Source organism: Panthera pardus, unplaced genomic scaffold (assembly GCF_024362965.1).
Source record: "Panthera pardus isolate Hobbes unplaced genomic scaffold, ASM2436296v1 HiC_scaffold_17, whole genome shotgun sequence".
NCBI classification, from domain to species: Eukaryota; Metazoa; Chordata; class Mammalia; order Carnivora; family Felidae; genus Panthera; species Panthera pardus.
The window spans coordinates 109,557,736-109,580,106 of NW_026526732.1; the positions used below are offsets into that span (position 1 = coordinate 109,557,736).

Below are 22,371 nucleotides of genomic sequence, written 5' to 3' on the forward strand. Positions count from 1 at the left end.
AATGTCCACAGTGATAAGGGACCATTAAAGTCTAATGAGCTTGGAAAGATTAGAAATCTGAGTCTCCTGTAGAATGTTAAAGCCGATCTTCTTGTGTGGGGGGAGAAAAAAAGTCTTAAGACGCTCATTCTTTTCTTAAAAAAATTTTTTTAACATTTATTTATTTTTGAGAGACAGAGAGACAGAGTGTGAGCGGGGGAGGGGCAGAGAGCGAGGGAGACGCAGAATCTGAAGCAGGCTCCGGGCTCTGAGCTGTCAGCCCAGAGCCCGACGCGGGGCTTGACCCCATGAACCGTGAGATCGTGACCCGAGCCGAAGTGAGACCCTCAACCGACTGAGCCTCCCAGGCGCCCCTAAGTCATTCATTCTATTCATTAACAATGTGTTTTTGAATTACTAAACAAATGTTCATGTCATCCAAAGCTCTATTATGTAATGTACCTTTCATTTATGAAGCTGCAAGCCGTGTTGACTTAACTGAGGCAGGGGAACAAATAAATTAATCTTTAAGGAAAAAAGAAGCTTGTGAGAGCTTATTAAAATATATATATATGTAACCTCTGTCTCCAGTACCCTCCAGATCATATATGTGTGCAGCTTTTCCGGTCTACTTGGGATGCCCTTCAGCAAAGCCAAGACAAATTCTTTCTTTCAAAATCTGTTATCGGTGTTTCAGAGAGTAGAGAGGTGTATCGAGGCGGGGGGCGGGGGGGGGGGGAATCCAGGCAGAAGTAGGTAGACACAGACATGGGGGAAGGAGAAATGTATCATAATGTACAGGTCTCCCAAAGGATGACCGAGGTCATTCACTAAATCAAGGGAGGCTCTGACATTCAACTCACTTACCCATCTGAGGACACACTGAAGTCCCTTCTGAACGTGCTATCCGACGTGGATGGACTTCTCCATCTCAACTATGTCTCCAAAGTGGCTCAGGAACCCGTCTGTGCGATTACCAGGCAGTTTTACAAGCGTAACCATACGCCTCATTTCATCCTATTTTCATAAACGACTTTTTGAGCGGTTGATAGCGATACCGAGCTGGGTCCCGTAGGTACTCAGTGCGCAGACAGCACCTCTCAAGTGCTCCGCTCCCCAGTGAAGGAAAGAAACGGGTAAACAGGCCAGGGCAGCGGGGCCCAGCGAGTTCAGGCAAAGGCACCAGACGATAAAATTCCAAGCTGCTGTGGGACGGACGGGCGGCAGTGAGCTGGGTGAAGAGGGTGGCCGAGGGCAGGAGGGCCTCGGCGTGGGAGTTTCCGCACACTTGTGGGGGAGGGGCGAAGGCAGTTCAGAAGTGAATTTGGTGAGAAGGACAGGAGGCCAGATTGTGGAGGGCAGACACGTTTAGAAGGAGGTTGACAGGTGAAGCCACGTACGGTTTGCAAGAAGTGAAGCAGAAGGAGGATTGATGTTTCAAGCTCTCATCTCGACTACGATGTAGAAAGAGAATAAACAGAGAGAGTGATGAGCGGGTTCTATAAATCACAACGTGAGACAGTGGCGGAACCTAGGCCCGCAGGGTGGGGGCATTTCTGATTGAGAAAATCACCACGTTTGACAAAGGGGAAGAGGCTGAGTCCGCCTTTGGCTGGATCCCATGGGGCCAAATCTCTTCCTCTGATGAATTGCTGGGAGAATTTTCCTGATTTTTGATTTTGATTTGCTTTTTGATTTTGCCCGCAGGAGAAGTGGAGAGTGGGACCAGCACAGGCGGGGAGGGGGGCACGGGGGGATCCCGCCCATCTGGAAAATCCGGAACACCAAGGTCACCAGAGTTAGCCCCCCTTGGGGAAAGGCTTTCCTACCGCCCTTGGAGGAAATGAACAAGCCACTAGACTCCCCTGTGTAAACACTCTCATTTAGCCAAGTACAATTCTTTGGAGACACTGCCACTATTAGCCCAGTATTCACAGTATCAGAGCGGTAAGTGTGCTGGGGAAGAGCACCTGGGGGTGGCGAGGCGGGGCGGGGGGTGGGGAGGGAGCACCAGCACAGTCCTTCACAGTGAGGTCATTTATTGGGAAGGAGTAGTGAAGGAGGAGGCATCCAAATGATACTCAGCTTTACGGCTTGGAAATTGACTGAGTGCTGTGGCCCTTCGCTGAGCTGTTGCCCGGGAAGCATATCGCCACGGCCATTTGATACACGAGGGGTACGTGTACAGGGATAGAAGGACCTCTGGGAATGGCAGGTGGACGCTCTAGCGTGGATTACACGAGAGCTGTTTAGGCTGGATGTTTAAATTATAGGTATCACCATCTTCATATCAACGGACACAGGAGAAAAAAGAAGAGAGAGCGGAGAATGAGACCGGAGACATGCGAGTGACAGAAATATATACATCTACACACTTCGGAACTGAAAGGGTTCTTTTCGCTGGAGTAGACCCAGAAAAGCCCCGGACCTAAACTATGTCATCTTTACTTCTTCGTGTCTCTCCAAAGTCCTTCCTACTTTTGTGCGTGAAGTCAGAAGATGATTTGGAGTAAGGTCATCCGGGGAATAACCTTGCTTTCTCTTACTGGACCCGGAATTGCGGGGAACCACTTTCTATTTGTGGGACATGCGTACGCTTTTCTCACGAGACCCGAGAAAAAACCCATACACCTTATCCTCGCCCAACTGGCTTTTGCAAATACGATCATTATTTGTACCAAAGGGAGCAAAGATATCACCGTATCTTTTCATCTCAGAAATGGCCTGGGCACTGCTACTTGCAAAACCGTGTTTTATCTGGGGAGAGTGGCCCGTGGCCTCTCAATGTGCACCACCTGCCTCCTCAGCGTGGTCCAGGCCCTCACCATCAGCCCCAGGACCTCCTCGTGGAGAAAGCTCAAGCCCCGCACCGCGTGGCAAGTGCTCCCCTCTCTCCTCCTCTTCTGGATCTTGAATTCCCTGATAAGCTCCAACTTGCTCTCCTACATCACAGCCGCCCAGAGCACCAACGGGTCCGGGATCACACCGTCTGGCTCCCACCCCTATTGCCATATGCTGCCCTCCGGGCTGACCGTCAGGTGGCTCTTCCTGACTCTCATGGCGCTGCGGGACATCATCTCCCAGAGCCTCATGGGCTGGAGCAGCGGGTACATGGCTTTCCGTCTGTGCAAGCATCGCCAGAGTGTGCTCCACCTGCGGAGCTCCAGATCCCAGAGAAATTCCAGCCCGGAGACGAGAGCTACGCGGAGTGCCCTCCTCCTCATGGCCTGTTTCCTTCTCTTTTATTGGGCGGACTTCATTTTCTCCTTCTGCATCGGCTCCTTCCTGACCAATGACCCCACGGTGTTAAATATGAAACTATTTCTAACGCTCGGTTACGCCAGTCTCAGCCCCTTTGTGCTGATCAGCAGGGCCTCCCACCAGCCTCCCCACCGGAGTGCCCGCTGAGATGTGGGGAAAGTACACCCTGCACCACCTCCTCCAGGAGCGGAGCGTTAGATTCGTGTTAGGGATCGCTTCTGCCTTTGTGCATCAGAGCATCAAATCACTCGAGGCTTCTACGAGCAGATTTCCTTTTTGCTTTAAAGAGAGGCCCCGTACTGGGCAATCGGAGGCTTGTTCGGGTGTTGCAGGAAGTGGGAAAGAGATTCTTTCCAGCCTTCGATTCCACCAGCCCTGTCACGTGGCTCTGACGTTCTTGCCTGAGCAATTATTGCTGTTCCTTCAATATGTAGTCAGCACGCAAAGCACGGTGCGCACACACACACGCACACAAGCACACACACCCCCTCAGGGGCTGTGTCCCCCAAAGCCCTGGCCCCCAGTGCTGCACTACGGGCACAGCGTGTGTGTGTGTGTGTGTGTGAAAGTGAATAAAGGAAACCCCAGTTTAGAATGCAGCACGCCCCTCCTCCCCACCAAGGAGGACCCCGCCGCGCCCAGAAACGACGCACTAACCACGCTTGCAGCCAAGGAGAGACCTCCGCGGCCTCAAACTCTCGTTCTTCTCCAGTGAACTTCTGTGCACATCAATCCTCCCCGGTTTGCTCCTAAAACCTGATGAAACCAGCCTGCCCCTTGTCTCTCCGGACGTGCCGCTGGTGTTTCCACAGGTTGCTGGTCCCGCGTTGTGATTCCTGGCTTTCCCCACATCAGCCCATTTTGCTAATAAAATAACCAGCCGTTTTGATTTTTGAGGTCGCCATCCCTTGGTGTCGGAGAAGTGGGATCCAGCGAAGCCCCCTCACAGCTCCAGGGCTGGCGAGCAAACAGGTGCCAACACCCACCGAGCCCAGTGAGCTCACTGCTTTCTCCCAAGCCTGGAGTGTGAGGTCAGTTCTCTCCTGCACTCCAGCTCTGCTCTCCTTGCATTTCGAGCTCTCCAGGCTTCAGGTGGCATCTACTTAAGAGCCTCGTCCTCTTGGTTTTTATAAAGGCGTCACTTTTCCCGATGAGTACTCTTTTGTTTCTGTTTTCTGGAGCTTCCTTCGGCCACCCGCCCTGTTCAAAAGGGGAGAAAACACATTGACTGCTGGTGTTTTACAACGGCTATCACAAGACAGGGTCCTCATAACTACGACATCTTAGCGAATCCAGAGGTAAGATCGGTTCCGTCTACCTGGTCCCGGGGCCCGGCTCTTGTGCCTTTCTGGGGAAATGGGTGAACTTTTGAATAATGTGGAATTACAGAAACCTCTCTGAGGAATGTTCCAACTGGATAAGATCACTTAAGAAGGGCACTTACAAGCAAAGGCTTCAAAATCCAGAAAACAGCTTCATTGCCGAAAAGCTGATAAAAAACGAAAGAGACATGGGGTCCCTGGGTGGCTCAGGGGGTTAAGCGGCTGACTTTGGCTCAGGTCATGATCTCATCGTTCATGGGTTCAAGCTCTGCGTCGGGCTCTGTGCTGACAGCTCAGAGCCTGGAACCTCCTTTGGATTCTGTGTCTCCCTCTCTCTCTGCCCTTCCCCTGCTTGTGCTCTCTCTCCCTGAAAAATAAATAAATGTTAAAAAAATTTATTGCTTTTTTAATATTAAATTTATTGTCAAATTGGTTTCCATACAACACCCAGTGCTCATCCTAACAGGTGCCCTCCTTCATGCCCCTCACCTACCCTCCCCTCCCTCCCACCCCCATCAACCCTCAGTGTATTCTCAGTAAAAAATTTTTTTAAAAAATGAAAAAGATACAAGAGGTACCTGATTCAAAAGATTGACATAACTCTTACTGCTCCCTTCACCCTACTTAACTTGAGTTCTCACTCTACTAATCTGCTGTCTGAACTGCACTGACAGGACCATGAACCAAAGTCGGTTAAATTAATCACCTTATAGACACCCCCACATCTGCTTTCCACGGTCCCACTTGGGCCCCTCCCAGAACTGACAAAACTGAGGGATTTTCTGGTAAATACATTATTCGCTTCAACAATCAAGCTGAATCTCCGATAGATAACAGCGTCTGCAGAGGGGATCCTGGAAGCCAGTTTTTGATTGGTAAATGGTAAAAAAAAAAAAAAAAAAAAAAAAGTAAATGAAGGTTAAAAAAAGGTAAATGAAGGTAAAAAAATGGTTAAAAAAAAGTTCTTACCAGAAACAGCTTTTCTGAATCTCTGTCTGTAGTGCCCAGTTGAAAAAGGAAAATAAAATTTCACATTGTCCCTCCTTTCCAAATCCAAACCCATTGGTTATTGCCTTCCTCATTCTTATTTTATGTTCTGAGGAGTTGTGGCTTCCCGCCTCTCTGCTTGAGACTTGTTGGCTCTTTCTTTGGCTGCCTTTGGGAGTGGGTCTGGATCTCGGGAAGGTAGTATCCTGTGCAACCTCTTTGGGGCCCCCACTTACATGCAGAGGGGGTTATTCGATACTGCCAGAAATAGTTACTGTTTGTTCAAGCTGAAGACTGACAGCATATTTAAAAGAATTTTCTTCTAAGTAGATCTGTGGCCAAAACGTTGGCCAGATTGGAAGCTGATGTTCAGAGCCCGATAGGAATTCTTGAAAGTCTCCCCCACCCCACATTAAAATTAGAACTATGTATCCAGAAAGAAGCAAATGGTGGCTCATGAGGCTGGAGACACGGATCTGTGATGTCATTTAAGTTACGACCCGGTTCTTTGACAAATTGAGAGCAATCGCCCTTATCTTACAACTCTTATAAAATGAGAAACAGTTCTAGAGGCAGTTCAAGTTCTCTACCCGTTCATGCCTACCAGCCCAAACCTTCCCTATTTATCTCAAAAGGCTTATAACCTCTTCAAGAAATCTTATCTACATCATCCGCAATTCCTAAGACAGAAGGAAAACAGGGCCAGGCGGCAGGCCTTTTAAAAATACAAATGGCTGTGGGAGCCCCCTTGCCAAAAATCTACCCACAGCCGCCATGAGGTTACTTGTCAAGGACGAATACAAATCCTTGGTGTCCTCTCCACAAATATTAGTAGAAAAAGTGTCACCGCCATCTGAGCGGTTAACCTCAATTTATTCCATCTGCCAAAAGAGTTTGGATCCAGCCATTCGCTTATGAACTAGTGAGTTTTGCATCATTATACACGCCTCATGGCTTAAAACTTTAGAACAATAAGGTCTCCGCATCTATCTGTACATTCTTCATCAGTACGTATGTGGTATTTTCTACCTCCAGATAGTACTAGCAAAATTAATTTGTAAAAGAGGATTAAGAAAAGCACTTATCGAAATTATCAGAAATATAATAGAAACTTAACCTGGATGTTTTTTCAGTTCACATGGTCTAGGATCAATCTATAATAAATAAAAGCTGTCTGAAGTTTGTGGATTTAACTAGAAGAGACGTTTTTAGAGTTGCCAGCATTAAATAGAATACTTTTATTCTCTCTGGGTTTACTACAAATCAAATAAGCTCATGTTTTCTCCGTTACAGAATTTGTCAGCAAGAAAAAGAACTTAAAAATGATGGTTAGCTGTTTAATGTCTTGTGAAATGTTCACAACTAAACCTAAATAATTAAGAGCAAGTGAATTAAGTAGATGTAAGGGAAAAGTACATAAGTAAGTTTTTCAGCAATATTTATGTCTATTAAAAAAATCTTTTTGGTAACTTAAAACCTTAGATTTTCGCTAAGTTAAATGAGATGATAGTCATTAAACATCTAGATCATTTCCAAATAAGATAAAATACTGAAGCATCACTTATTGAACATAGGTTCATCTACCTATGGCTTCTTATTACAGAGAAACTAAAAGATATTTAGATATGTTGGTGCTACGTTGGAAAATTTTAAAAGGCATATGCTTCTAGAAATTATGAAACGTATTCATAAATTTCCCAATCTAAAGAATGCTGGTGTAATGGTTCACAATTGCTTACTGTTTGGTTTTCACTAGAAATGAAGATTTCTAAAAGTTAAGCATTCTAACAATATATGTAATGAAAGCTACTAGAAATAGTTCAACATTGCAAGGAAAATATGATGTGGGTGTTTGCGTTTTGTGGGGTTTGTTTGTTTGGGGTTTTTTGGTTTGTTTTCTAGTTTTTTGTTTTGGGTAAGAATAGGAAGGAGGAATGAAGGTGCATTTTTGTTGAGAGAAATGAGTGTACTTTTGTCCTAAAGTAAAGCCGGTTATTTCTGAATGGGAAAGAGAACAAGGGATGAACTAAAACGGACATAGAATGTTGTAGAAGGTTTATGAAAAAGGAACATTGGGAAAGGAATTTTGCATGTGATCAAGCTGGATAAGATTGAATGAATTTGTTAAAGGGTTGTTTTTGTTTTTTTTTTTCTTAAGCTTTCATAGTAACCGTGCACTGATGTAAAACTAGAACTTAATTTTCTTTCGTCTGTTAAAAAGACAAAGTTTATTGAACTATTGGTCTGCTCTTGGTAAGAGATCATAAAAGGTTTTTTTTTTTTTTTATCATTTAAAGTTATCTGCCTAGAAAATTCTATGTTTTGCCAAAATATTTTCCTTTGTTTATCAGGTCTTTGATTACTTAGGAAAATAGAGCCTTCTCAATATTAGAAGAGCTGATTTTTGCTAACAACTGTGTAAGCCCCTGTATTTCCCTTTAAAATCTTTTGCTGACACTTGGATTAAATAGATAACAAAGTATTGCTTCACAGTGACCTATGATCCTATTTGATCAAGTGCTTTAAAATCTTTTTTGATACTTTTCTCAAACTTCCCCAAATCAAATTCTAAATGAATCTTTTGACCTGGAAGAAACTCTGAGATTATTTCCAGAGTTTTGATATTCTGACTCTTGATTTCAGCTCAGGTCACGATCTCATGGTTCGTGGGATCGAGCTCCTGGACGGGCTCTGCACCGAGAGCTCGAAGCCTGCTTGGGATTCCCTCTCCCCCTCTCTCTCAGTGCCCCTCCCCTTCCTACGATCCTGCTCTCTCTCTCTCTCTCTCTCAAAATAAATAAATAAGCTAAAGAAAAAAAATGTTTTTAATGATTTTAAATGATTCTAGCGTCAGGCCACTGCCCAGATATCACACTTTGGAGGATGGCGAGCTGGCATCATAAACAGAAACCTACGGTACAGAAGTGGCCGCTAAAAATACTTGTCTTATCTGTGACAAACACCAGAGGCTCTGCTGATTAACATACTAAAAATTGGTTTTCTTTAGTGAAATTTGTCCTTGTTAATTAATTAGGATATCAGAAATGTGGTCTGAGTAGGTAAATTAGTTGTGCCCAAGAACTGCGAATTAGATATTTAAGAGATAGCATCCGAAGATAGTAAGAGTTAAAGCAGCTGTAGTCTGTTCTGGTTTTCCTGACTCTGATAGAAGTTTGGCTGAATTCTGCCTCTGAAAAATTATTGCATATGCCTCAGGCTAACTTTTCATGAAAAGTAGTTTTGGGGGGGCGGGCTGGGGATCAGGTTGGTGGTTGACAGAGGTGGAAGGTGGGGGTGGGCAAAATGGGTTAAGGAAGTTCAAAGGCACAAATTTCCAGCTATAAAATAAATGAGTCATGGGGATGTAATGTACAGAATAGCGACAATAGTTAATTCTTCATTGCATATATGGAAGTTGCTAAGAGAGGGAATCATCAAAGTACTTATCAAAGGAAAAAAACTGCACCTAAGTATGGTAACGGATGTTCACTAGACTTACTGGGGTGATCATTTTGCAATATACACAACTATTGAATCATTATGTTGTACATCTGAAATGAACTCACTGTTGTATGTCAATTATACCTCAGTTTTTTAAAGGTAGTTTTGGAGCTACACAAGCAAGAAAACAACAACAAAAACACAGGAACTTTGCTGAACTTACAGAACAGATCTGATGACTCTTTCGATCATTTGATCTCTGATCATTTGATCTCTGATCATTTATTGCTTCCCAATAAATGATCATATACGTGCAGAATTTCGTCGCAGGTCTGCTATCATGACAGCTTAGCGCGTTAGGGAGAGTAGCTAACCACTCTCTCCTTTCTTCTGTAGCTGCCTACCAACATCTAGGGAAACATTCCAGGTTGAGTATCACCAGAGTGGTTTCAATAGCATCACAACAGTTCTTTATGGAAATAACCGCTTACCATTGAGGACACAACTCACTTTTCAAAACATACCTATTGGGCAGATGTTCAATAAGATCTGATGAGGAAAGCAAAGGCCGGCAGAAAGTAACCAAAAATGAATTATCTGACAACACGTGGCCCACTGATGCGCACTGGAGACATGCAGAGCATGACATGCCTACAGCTTCTCATGACTCATGCTTTACTAGACAATAAAGGGTAACCCTATCTTGACAACTGCCACCCCTCCAAGATCCTGTAAATCTCACTTTCAACACACACCAAGTCCTTGGAGACTTACTTATCCCTCACCCCCACTAACTAAAAAGTATATAATCAGTCACTCCTCACAACCCTTGCGCAGCTCTTTCTGCCCACGGGTCCTGTCCCCGTGCTTTAATAAAAAGCAACTTTTTGCACCATGAGACGTCTCGACCATCATGCGGCCAACTGAATGGAGGCAGAGACCAAAGAATTGAATTAGGATGCTAGATCTGGGAAGAAAAATGATCCAAATCTTGAAAAGAAGGTGAAAAGATTACAGAATATGCTTTCAAAATTATATTAGAGCATGTTCAACATGCCCACCTAAGGGGCAACCGATTTTCTCGGATATTGCGACTCTAGGGCTTAGACGCCATAAAGTTAAATGTTATCCTGCAGAAGACTGATTAATTTCAAATGATTCTTGTCCAGCAGAAATGCAACTAGTTTCTGTCTTTTGGAAAATAACCCCAAAGATTATACTTTTTGCTGTTCTGTGGGACATTAGCTAGTTTTTCACTCAATTTTGGTATATTATTTGAGCGTTCTTTTTTTTTCCCCACTGATAATGCATTTACCAGTCTCTTCTACTGTCACTTGAACTAGTTTACTGTCCATTTCCTCATTAACAACCTAAATAAATCTCTGCCATTTAATCTCCATAGATACTTGAAGATTAGACTTTGACAGTCTCCAAGGTACTCCGGTGGCTTAGCAAAAGCTATGAAGTGTGAAAGTGTCCATTTTTATTATTATCTGGTGCTTTCCTGGATGGGACTTCCCTACGCTTCCCCAGGAAGACCATTCTGTGACTGTACAATGTCCAGACGCATGCAGGACACGTTTAGGAATCCAGATTTCAAGGGAGAGTTCTCTGGGCTCCGTTTCATTCCATGTACTATTTTCTGCATCCTGTTGCGGGTGGGACATACATGCGCTCAGGTTTGGGATCATCTTTACAGCTGGGAAAAGTACTCCAAATTACCTAGTTCAATTTACCCTTTGGGGCAGAGTGAGGAGGTGTGATAAGATCCATGACCAGGTGGGCTTCTTGTTTCATGGGGGCGGCGGGGCCGCATATTTCTAAGTCAAAATCACTACCTACTTCCTACCTACCTCGTGCACAGCAATCTGCTTATTCCTGCAATGTTGGTCTGCAGATTTCTGGTTTCTGGATGTCATCATCGCTCGTCCTGTTCCAGGCCCAGACAGCTGGATAATATGGGGATGCCAGGTTCTGCTTCTCAGGTGACCAGAGCTGTTCAACCTTCCATGGTTGTTGGTTCATCAGGGTAAAGTGGGGGCGGGGGGATACTAGAGGTGATGCTGTCTTCAGAAATCAGAAATCAGCATCTCATTGTTCCCCGAAGCTGGAATTTTCATCGGGCAGGAAATGTCTCACTTCTGAGTTCCCTCTAATGGAGTTCAGGGCTCGTCACAGCAGGCAAGTTGCTCAGCACTTTCTAAGTATGTGCCGGGGGCTCCCCAGGAGCCATCGTCTTTAGAGCAAAGTGGGAAGGGGGGTGCAGGAAGGGCAGGGTGGGGCTAAAGAGAGAAGCTAAGTCACCGCAGCACAACAGACTCGCTCTGTAAACCCTTCTTCACATTGTTCTGTTTCAAAAGCGCGAAGGAGAACCGGGAGGATACTTGGTATCCAACAAATTCAAACACATCGAAGACGGTGGGATGTAGTCCCCAAGGGCCTAGGGAGGCAGGAAAGGGTCTCTCCGGAGGGAGGCCGCCTCTGGGCGGAAAACGATGCTCCAGGTGAGGCTCGAACTCACAACCTCGGCATCACCCGCACACATACTGCTGTATAAGTACCGCGCGCTAACCGATTGCGCCACTGGAGCACCTGCTCCCCACTTCCGGTCGCTAGCTACACGGCCTACGCGGGGGCGTCCGCCGGCGGGAAGCGAACCCAGCCCGCGCGTCCCCCGCTGTCCCCGCGCGCCCAGGCGGAGCGGGTTCCTCTGCCACCCCGCCCGGGGCCCGAAGGCGCGGAGGGCGCTCTGCTCGCGGAAACGGCGGCGGCTGCTTCCAGGGACACACAGGTGCACGCGCTCGGGCGACCCCGACGGGCCCCCCAGGACCGCGCTCCACGCGCAGGGCTGGCCGGTGGCGGGGCGGGGGGGGGGGGGGGCGCACGGAGGCCGCTCCCCGCCTCTCCTCCCCACCCCACCCCCCCCCCCCGCGGTGTCCCAGCACCTGGTGGACACCCGAGGATGCTCGCGGCCGCCAGAGGGCGCGTGCGGGGCTGCCCGCTGCAGCCGAGTGACCCGCGACCTGTCGCCGGAGCCCGCGGCTCCTCCCACCCCCGGCGTCCCTCCCCGGGACAGGACATGGGAACTGCCCGGGACAAACAGCCGGAACAGGTCCGAGACTGGCTCCCCCAAGTTCCCGGTGTCCCAACGCCACGTTCAACTAGGTTTTCAAAATATCTAACTACGTTAAAGACCTCAGAGCTAGGAGAGTTGTGAGATGAGTGGTTGGAGGGAGGGGCTAGCTCCAGGTTTTGTGTGTGTGTGTGTGTGTGTGTGTGTGTGTGTGTGTGTGTGTGTGTCTTTACGTTTACCCGGAGTGCGGGGTCTTTCTTGGGGGTGGGTGACGTGGGAGACAGATTATGTGGAGTTAGCTGGCCGTTTCTATCCCCGACACTTTCCTTTCTTCTTCTTCTTTTTTTTAAATTACCACTTGTCATGTACATGCGCATATGATATGTCAAAACAAACAAAAACTGTGCTGTAAGATAGAAACATGTTGAGTCATATGTGAAAGGTACTATGTGTTTAGAGTGTAAAGGAGGCAAAAGAGCCCCTGAAGTCTTCTGGAAGCTTATAAATACCATTTGCCCCTAAAGGTGTCCTCCAACTCAGATACAAGATTACCACGGAACTTAAGAGCACTAAGTAATGTCCCACTGTCTTCCACAAGATAAAGGGGATCTGGGCACCCGAGGATCTGGGCACTGAAGCTACTAACTCAAAGAATTATTTTTTAGAGCTACATAGACCCTGAGAAAATCCTAAGCTTTTCTCACGTGGGAAATGTGTAGGAGACTGAGCCTTGGTCCATCTTTTCTCAGACTAACCTAAGTCAGCCTCGTGCACTAAGGCGTCCACTGGAGGTCATGAATTAACCTCTCCTAAGGCATCTAGAATGGAACTATTTGGGTGCCACCCTTTGAGAAAATGGTGACTGGTGGTCATCTGTTTTCTATAGATTAGATCAGCTCAGCTGTAGATCTCTGGTTGGGAAAGGTTTGGAATCTGTGTGTGGACCCCACCCCATAGTACTGAGCTGCACTCAAGAATCACACTCCCTGGGGCCATTGGGCCAAGAAAATATGTTGCCCTTTCCAATGGAGCTCCCGCCAACCTTGAAACTTAAAGACCTTGCCATGTCTACTCTCCCTGAGTCTCAGGATTGGGTCTCCACGTGCACGTGGTCGTCAAAAGCGATCTTTACCTTGTCGAATTACATCTGATTTCCCGCCACAAATATCCCTTCTTTCCCCGGCCACTGGCATGAGCAGACTATCCTCTTAATTGTACAACGGACTCATACAAAAACCTATAGTTCTGAGCTAGAAATGTATTGCACACTCGACAAAACTCCAACTGAATTTTTAAACGTTTTGGCATAGTGTATACCTAACAGGAAAGGTCAGCTGAGTGAACGTGACAAATCCCTCCACCCCGAGGAGGAGTCTTGTGTTCCTGGATCATTCATTCGTTCCAAAAATATGTATGTAGCACCTGCCTCGTGACAGACAGTACATTAGGGCTCAGAACACTGAAATGAATAGAATGGACAAGATAGTCCTGGCCTTCCCAGAATTTGCATTTTAAAAGCTTCCAGAGAGGTTCTTAGCAGCCCTCTGCGACGTCCTCTCCTTATTCTTTATATTTACTTACTCATCAATTCCTTCGTCAACAAACTTGCCGAGTGTCCACCATTGGCCAAGCAGCGTGCTAGTCAGCGGGGGCAGGGGCCAAAGGTGTCACGTGGGCTAACAGTATTCTGACGAAGGGCGGAAGTGGGCAGTCTGACCAGTGCGCCCTTAACACAAAACTGTTTTCCACTTTTATCTCCCCGGGTATCTCCCTGATTATCCTGTAATCTCTCTCACGTCCCCTTCAGTCTTGTACAGGAACCTTCAGTCTCGTACAGGAATGTAGTGTTCCTGCCTAGTCAGTATTAGACGTTAGAACGAAGGACACAAGCCGTAACTTTTGAGGTACACGAGTGCCAAGGAAAACAAAGACATGGCCGGGTGGAGAGGTGTGGGAAATGATTTTTTTTTTTTTTAAATAACCTCTATACTCAAGATGGGGCTCGAACTCACAACCGCAAGATCAAGAGCCACATGCTTCACAACGGGGCCAACCAGGCGCCCTGGGAAATGATATAGGTTTGGTTTTTTTTAATGTTTTATTGATTTGGGGGAGAGAAAGCACGGGCAGGGGAGGGGCAGAGAGAGGGGGACAGAGGATCTGAAGCAGGCTCTGTGGATGCGGGGCTCAAATTCACAAACTGTGAGATCGTGACCGGAGTCAGAGTCGGATGCTTAACCGACTGAGCCAACCGGGGGCCCCTGCTATATTTTTTTTTTTTTCAAACAGAGACAGCAGAGAGGAAGGTAGAGTTCACACACTTAGGATGTCACCGAGTGTCCCTACCAAGGGACCGCCAAGGGAGAGGACCACAAGCTTCTACTCTTGAAGAGGTTAGGATGTCACAGGATTAAAGCTGAAACAGAACGATTAAAAGAAGAAATAAGAGAAAAGGTAAGCCGGGACCGTCAGCAGGAAGACAGGGGACAAGAGGCGACGACCGTGCCAGGGAAAGCTGAGCATCAGAAAAAAACTTGACTTCTCTCGACATCACCGAGGAACGGATTTCACGTCTGCTATTTTTTTTTTTCCCCCTTTCTGTCAACAGGTATTGGCTGAGATCTTCTTGCATGTAAAGCACTGGGCAGAGTGTGATGGGAGGTTAAGTCGGGGCTCTTGTCCTCCAGGGACTTCCAGCCCAGGGACACCCAGAAGAAGCGTAGTGACAACACAAGGCTGTGAGGGCCTGTGCGGGGTTCCGGCGAGGGGAAGGCTCTTGGCCCTGCCGGCCAGAGACAGGAGGGGACAGGGCCGGGAGGGAGGAGGCAGAACTCTGCAAGCTAAGAGGAGATGGGACTTGGATGGCGGTTTAAGGATGGGGAGAAACCCCAAAGGAAGTGAGAAAATCTAACTCGTGTGCCTTCCCCTCACGTTTTTCCAGTCAGCACCCTTTTGTGTGAAGTGTGGGATAGGCCGTACCCGCGTCCCCATCCTGGTGGACACCTTCGCGGGCTCGGCCCTGCTGTGGTGGGCCTTCAACCTCTCCACCTGGGTGAGGGTAGAGGTCCCGGGCACTGCCCCCGTCCCGTTCAGCGCCCTCTTGGCCATCTGCAGCGGTGACGTCACGGGCCGGATTCCTTCATCAAGATCGAGTAAGTTCTGCCCTGGAATGGGAGGGCCCCACACTGATCCCGTCCCTCCCAGGAATTGTCGGCCCCTCTTTCCACCCCATGGGGGCCCGGTGGGGCGTCAGGCCTCTGGGGGGGACACCAGCCCGGCTGGAATCACCATTCTGGAATCACCATTCTAGAATCGCTATTCTAGATCTTTCTGCGGCTCCCTCCGCTTCCCACCAGGTGCCCTTGGCTCCCACCTTGAAGTCTGTGCCCTGCTTCTTTAGCATTCTAGGGACTCAGACCCAGGAAGGAAGGGGACCCCAGAGGGAGCTGCTGGCCTTTCTCCCCTCTCCCTTCCTAATTCAGACCACTTTACATTTGGTCGGATTTTCGTGATCGTCGCCCTTCTTCTGTCCTTCTTCCTGAGCTTTATCCTCCTGGCCTTCCCTCAACCCCTTCCTGGCACCAGAAACACTCCTTTCTCTTCACAGTCACCTTCTTCCTCCTAGGTAGGGGATAGGAGGGCGAGGACCCCCTGATGCACTGGTACCGGGCCGGGGTGGTGGTCCTCTGGGCAGAGCCCCTCGGAAGCGGGTCGGGGACGACTGAGGAGAAAGCGAATCCAATGCAAATGAACCGGAGGAAACAGGGTCGGGAGGTAGGGTGACGTAGCCCCTAAGGGACTGAGCCCTCAGGCCCTAAACTAAGCTGACCGCACAGGTCGTCGTTGCCTTTCTTTCCTCACAGGGACCCGTGTGTTCCTTGGGTTATTGCTGCACAGTCTATACATCCGGAAACCAAGGAGCTCACACGAGGAAGCGAACATCACCTTTCTCTACCCCTCCTTGATCCCTTCGCTCAGCACCACACTGTTTTTCTTATCTGGTGAACATTCTCGGGGCTCTGCAAGTCCTGGGGGTAGATCCTGAATGCAGAGCAACCACCGGTGGGACTCAGCCCTTCCCCTCAAGTGCTGCTGGTTCTGGGCGGGGATTGGAGCAGTGGTTGTGGGCCGGGATTGGGCGCAGTGGTTGTGGGCTGGGATTGGAGCAGTGGTTCTGGGCCTGGATTGGGTGCCGTGAGTGGTTCTGGGCCTGGATTGGGCGCAGTGGTTGTGGGCTGGGATTGGGTGCAGTGGTTCTGGGCCTGGATTGGGTGCCATGAGTGGTTCTGGGCCTGGATTGGGCACAGTGGCATGTCGCCCGCCCACCGCGGCTGCTCCGACTCCATAAAGTCAGAGTTTTGCCTTCACCGAAGCCACAGAATCCTCTCTCCTGAATCTTCGGTAAGAACCATGCCTTGGAGATGAGAGAGGATTTGGAAGACGGATTCTAGCAGGACGAGGGGCAGGTGCGGGGGAGACGGGATGGACAGAGTAGTCCGCTCCCTGCACCACGCTCCCATTGGTCAAACCTGCTTTGAAAAATGGTTCATCGTTAAACTTCCTGACATGTATCAAGTAGCATAGTGTTCCAGCTTCAAAACCGTCGTTCTTTCCTCGGGAATTCCCTGTTTCTGCAGCTTCCGTCACTTGTTGGCTCTGGTGTATTTTACGGAAGCCAATCCAAGTGGAACCCAAGCAAACACCAGTGGCCGATGAGGCCCGGCAACAGTCGTAGAGGAAACTGGGTAAACTGGGCTGGCCTGACCTCGGTGGTGGCAAGAAGGCTAACTGTAAGAGACACATCGCGTCCAACCTGTAACTCAAGGCTTCCCGGCGACACACACTCGTGTTTCATTACCGCGTGAGACCAGAAGGAGTTGGCCTGTGACTAACCCATGTTCAGATACGGGCTAGGATTCCAGGAGTTTAAGTTTTCACAAGAGGGAAGACCCAGGTGGGGTCCCGGGAGGGATGAGTGTGCTTTGGCTCTTAGGGATTTGAAATGAGAAACTTCTCCTCACCCTGAAGATTCCTGAGGCCCAGCCACCCGCACCCCGCCGTTCCCGGTCTCCCGGAAGTAGTCTCCTAAAGGTAACAAAGCTCGTTCCCCATCTGTGAGGCCCAAGTGTTGGCAAAAACTTCTCTGCCCTCTGGAAATTTCACGAGTGGAATCTCTTCACGGTTGTATTATTCAGGACTCTTTCTGGTGCAGGGAACGAAACCAGATCTAAACTACCTTAAACAATGAAAATCATTGGAAACACGCATGAGTAGCTCCTAGACTCAAAGAAAGCTTTGGTAGAATCCAGGCTACACAAGAGATTTGGGCAGGGGTGGGGGGGAGGACAGCTAGAATCCGAAGCAGGCTCCTGGCTCCCAGCTGTCAGCACAGAGCCCGATGCCGGGCTTGAACCCATGAACAGCAAGGTCATGACCTGAGCTGAAGTCAGACACTTAACCAACGGAGCCACCCAGGTGCCCCTAATTTTTTATTTTTATTTTTTTGATGTGTATTTATTTATTTTGAGAGAGAGAGAGTGCGCGCACGCACTCGTGCCGGGGAGGGGCAGAGAGAGGGAGAGAGAGAGAATCCCAAGCTGGCTCCGCACTTTCAGCCCAGAGCCCGATGCGGGGCTCGATCCCACAAACCGTGAGACCACGCCCTGAGCCCCTGAGCTGGAAACCAAGAGTCTGACATTGGACGTTTAATCGGCTGAGCCTCCCGGGCGCCCCTTAATTTTTTTTTTTTTATTGTGTGCATGTCATACATGCAAACAACAACAAAAAGAATATTAAAACGTGTAAGAAATGAACCAGCAAATCTGGAAAAAAACATCGTCAGTGTATCTGCAGCCGCCAGCACCCTGCCAGCGGCCTTTCTAGCTCTTTTCCTGCTGCTTGGCTCCCGTTCTCCAGCCGACTCAAACCACAGTTCCACCTGGTGAAACTTCCCTCAGCTGTGCCAGGCACCTTCTGGAACGTCCAGGCGTGCGCGCCCGGAACCCCCTGGCCCCTTCCTTCCTTCTTCACAAGGTCAGATGTGTTTCTCCTTCAAGACGAAGTCGGCTGTGACCCGGTCAGGCAGAGCTCCCGCCGACTTCCCCTCCGGAGTTCGGTGCCTCGTTTCCATGCTGGTAACAACACATTTTCTTCTTTGTTTCTGGGATGACCGGTCTCCTGTCTTACTGTGCTGATGAGTTTCGATTTGTCTCTCTCTGGCTGGATGTTCGCTCCTCGAGGAAATGGGGATTCAGCTTCATCTGCGAATCCTTAGCGTTTCACACGTTGCTTGGTAAATACCTATGCAGTGATTGAGTTCTGAGTTACTGAGTTATTTTGAGTTTGAGTTTTTGACATGAAGCTGGGGGCCGGCAGGGGGAGGGGACGGGACGTGGCTGTCAATGGAGACCACGTCTTACAGCCGAGATCCGCCAGGACCCTCCCTGCCCCACGTTATTTAATCTCCCAACAAACCTGCAAAGTGACGGTCGCCCACACCGCAGATAGGACATGCGGAGGCTGAAAAATTACGTGATTTGGCCATCGCATAGCTGATAAAAGGCAGGGTCCGGGTGTGAAGCTGGGTCTCCGTCCCAGCCCGCTGTCCCTTTCCCTAGCAGCGCCTTCTCCTGGACGGCGACGAGAAGAGAGGGTCCGCCTCACGTCGGAAAACGTTAAACTGCGGCGATGCCCGAAAGGAGCCGCTCACGATGACGAAATAAATTAAAAACGCCGACAGCCGTTGAAGATGCCGCAAAACTACGTGTGGGAACCAGTGAGGGGTGTGTGTTTTGCAAACTTAGTAGCATAAATTACCGAGAGAGTTTTAAGAGTTGAAGGCCCCCGCTCCGTCCCGGGGGAGCAGACGGCTGAGTCCCAGCGCCGTGCTCTGTGCGGCACACGTTGGCCGCGGACACTCCAGACCTAGACACTGCGGTATCGTCTCACTCCGGGGTCGTGAAGATCCGTGACGCGCGGCATCATTAACAGCCCAAAGTACATGCTTCCGATCCCTAGGTCAACACGTTGTCAGGTGCAATGAATGTCCGGCTACTGTACCTGCATCGAAAACAAACTTCAGGTCACGTTACTTCTCTGAGGGTTAGATCCGGAAATGGGGCCATGGTCTGATGTAGGTGAACGTAAGGAATAGAGCTCTCAGCTCTCAAAAATGCCTTAAAGGCTACTGATTTCATTTTATGTCAAACCCAGGGACGGAGCTGACTCCCGCGTGGGGACCCCACCGCCAATCGCACGGCCCCCACGCCTCCTTTCCAACAGAAACATGTTTCCCTTCGCATGACGAAATCCCCTCCACCTCCTCGGCTTTGGAGGAGATAGACCCCCACTCCCGGCTCCAGAAGAAGAATTAGGATTGACCTAATCAACCACAGTGGGCCTGCTCCGGAAAATAATTCCCGCCAGTTATGCATATCTAGCCGGAAATCTACCGGGAGCAGACAGGAGACCTTGTCCTCCACAAGAGACAGAGGAAAGAGGCCTGTCTGGGTTTTTGTCTTGTTTTGTTTTGTTTTCCTTCTGGACTTTAAAGCTCGTGAGAGTTTGAGGAACTGCAGGGAAACCGGCTGGCGCGTGAGATCCATCTGTTGAGACGGCACGGGGTGCAACGATTTTTTAAAAGTCTGGGTCCCGAGGACATCGTGGAGCCGCTGAATTAACCACGCGCTGGGCTTCCTCACCCTCTGGGCTTGTTGCGTGTGGCAAAGAATGCACTTCGTTTGGGCTGTTGAATGTTGTGGTTTCACTGGTTGTGGATCCATTGCCGAAGGTTTCCTGTTACTGGGGCGGCATCTTTAGAGGTCGATGTCACGGACGCTGTGTGTCAGCATTCAGTTCTAAACCCTCCTGGTCGCCGGCATCGGGGCATCCAAAGCAACCACACAGGTGCCACGAAGACTGCCAGGCCCGTGTGCCTTTGGTTCGCTCAGCTTTCTCTTCCGTCCCATCAGGCTAGACACTCTCTTCGCTTAGGAAGCTTCTCGGCCACTGGCTCCAGCCCAGCCCTACTGTGCGTCACTAGCTTTAGACCTGCTGGGCCTGCCCAGCCCCGGCAGCCTCACAGCCGAACTCAGGAAACCAGAGCCGCAGCGCTGTGCCCAGAACTCCTCGGGGCTTCCACCGAAACCTCCGGGTTAGCAGAGCGTGGATTCACACGCCTGCACGCAGGCCTTGCTCTCCCTCAATTCTTCGGGCACAGACGTTCACCGGGAACTCAGTTATTGCTGACCCTGAGGGTGCTGCCCTCAAGGGACACGCAATTCGGTGAGCGACACCCCCCCGGGCAAACGGCCCGTGGGCAACACAGCGCCATCTAGGGGAGCCCCGGGCGCTCTGCGCCGACGACAGCGGGAAGGCACAAAGCCCAAACTGGGTAAGAAGGAGTCTGACCCGGTTGGCGGTGTTTCTCACCGCCTGCGGTCACGCTGGTCCCCGACCCCCGGCTTCCGGCAGCTCTCCAACAGCTAGGCCGCAACACCTCCATCGTTTGGGGCTGGCAGGGGCTGGGCCACGAGGTCAGTGCCCTGAGCCGGCCGGACACCGAACTAATGAGTCCTCGAGGTAGACCGCGAATCCGGAAAGGGGCCGAGTGCACGCGAGCGACACCCAGAAACCGAGGGACAGAGGAATTCGAGCACCTGGGGAAGACTAATTACTGATGCTTGAACGACTGCCTCCACCGGCGGGGCCAGTGGCGCAATGGATAACGCGTCTGACTACGGATCAGAAGATTCCAGGTTCGACTCCTGGCTGGCTCGGCGTCCCCGTCCTTTTGGGGGCAGAGGGGGCGGTGGGGCTTACCACCTGCAGGGACTGTTTTATTATGAGGAGTTGCATTAATTAGAACTCTGGTTCCGTCCCCACACCCCTGAGGACGGAGGGAAGACGTACGAAGCAGGCCAGAGTCTGGCACAAATGGACTAATGACATCTTCGACACCAGCCCATTTTGCATGAAACCGTCTCCGGTTTGGGGACGCTCGCCCCTTTGTTACCGCTCCAAATCCTCTGACAATCCTGCTCCGTTTCCTCCGGTGCGGGGCCGTCGGAATCCACACCGCAACAATCCACAGCGACTTCATCCCGGACGGAGGAGAGAAGCTGGAGGGCGAGGACAGAACGCACGGGAATCATCCACAACCCCCCGCCCCTCCACCCCGAGAGAGAAGCAGCTGGGAGGCCATGAGCCCTTCTCACGGTGACAGGGACGACCTGGACCTTGTGGCTACCCAGTGTCAGGGTACGGGGCTGGGCTCAGCTGGGCGGCACGGAGGCCCAGACGCAGCGGAGCTCCCCCCGCCCCCGCAGGTGCAGCGCAGCCGCCCCACGTGGCGCAGTGCGCGCCCTGCGCATCGCGCCCCTCCAGCCCCGGGCCTCCAAAGTGACAGGTCCCTGTGGCCGCTGCTGCTGCAGGGCTCGTCCCCACTGCGGGGGCGGGGGGGGGGGGTCACCGACGCACACGCGAGCGGGCCAGCCGACAGAATGGCAGAGAGAGGATCCCGGCCAGTAAAGGGACGGACTTTCTATCCTACTTCCAGACCAACGCTGGACGAGCGCAGGGGGCAGCGGAGAGAATTCGGGCGACAGAAAAGAGAACAGAAGGGCCTGGGCTGAGCGGCTCCTTCCATCCTGGCGGCCCAAACTTTGTCTTTAAACTTTTGGAAGCGGAGATACGTTCCTGGAGTCCAAACTCAGATGCCACCAGCACTGGTCGCCGCTCCAGTGACAACCACTATTAACAGCGCCGATGTGTCTCCCACGGGCAAGTGTGTAGGGATTTGCACCCGCAGTGGCTTCCTACTCGCAAACGCCGCGGTCCCAGACCTCTCTCTGTATGTCCGCTTCGCTCTGCGCGGGAAATCTGTCACGAGGTCATCGCTCTCCAGATGACCCAGATCACCAGCGAGGAACCGACGTGAGCGGCTCGTGTGACTCGAAGAAAATAGGACTTGAAGGACTTGAAGAAAACGAACCTGAATCAGACCTCTCCAGGTAGGGGACCCTGCAGTGGGAAAGTTCCCATGCCCTCTGCCTCCCGCGATGACCCCACTTACAACCCAACCCACCCTGTCCGCCCCGTAGCCTGGCCTGTGTCTGGACCCACTTCCTGCTGTGACCCGGTACCCGGGTGACCCTCCCAGACCCGCCGAAAACAAAACTTCTTCCTCTCCCAGACCGTCAGGTTGACCAGTGGCAAACAGGTACCTCCGGCCCCTTTGCTGCTGGATTCCTGCCCCGTTCCCGGGGTGCACCCCACCTGTGTGTCCAAAACGGAAGCATTTTCATTCTC

General features: G+C 50.3%; 1 protein-coding gene and 2 non-coding genes across 3 annotated transcripts; 2 read left to right on the forward strand and 1 right to left on the reverse strand.

The window, feature by feature from the left end:
* The first annotated feature begins 2,478 nt into the window (after positions 1-2,478).
* LOC109252566 (putative vomeronasal receptor-like protein 4) lies at positions 2,479-3,387 on the forward strand. Its single transcript, XM_019425151.2, has one exon. The coding sequence runs from the start codon at positions 2,479-2,481 to the stop codon at positions 3,385-3,387; it is 909 nt and encodes a 302-aa protein (XP_019280696.2).
* An 8,099-nt stretch (positions 3,388-11,486) lies between these two features.
* On the reverse strand, positions 11,487-11,580 carry TRNAI-UAU (transfer RNA isoleucine (anticodon UAU)). The gene is made up of 2 exons: positions 11,543-11,580; positions 11,487-11,522 (listed from the first exon to the last, which is right to left on the reverse strand). It is a non-coding gene; the product is annotated as a tRNA-Ile (tRNA).
* A 9,187-nt stretch (positions 11,581-20,767) lies between these two features.
* On the forward strand, positions 20,768-20,840 carry TRNAR-ACG (transfer RNA arginine (anticodon ACG)). Its single transcript has one exon. It is a non-coding gene; the product is annotated as a tRNA-Arg (tRNA).
* The last annotated feature ends 1,531 nt before the right edge of the window (positions 20,841-22,371 follow it).

Bases quoted from the DNA above. Each gene is read 5' to 3' on its own strand.
- LOC109252566 (XM_019425151.2), top strand. From the start codon at position 2,479: ATGATTTGGAGTAAGGTCATCCGGGGAATAACCTTGCTTTCTCTTACT.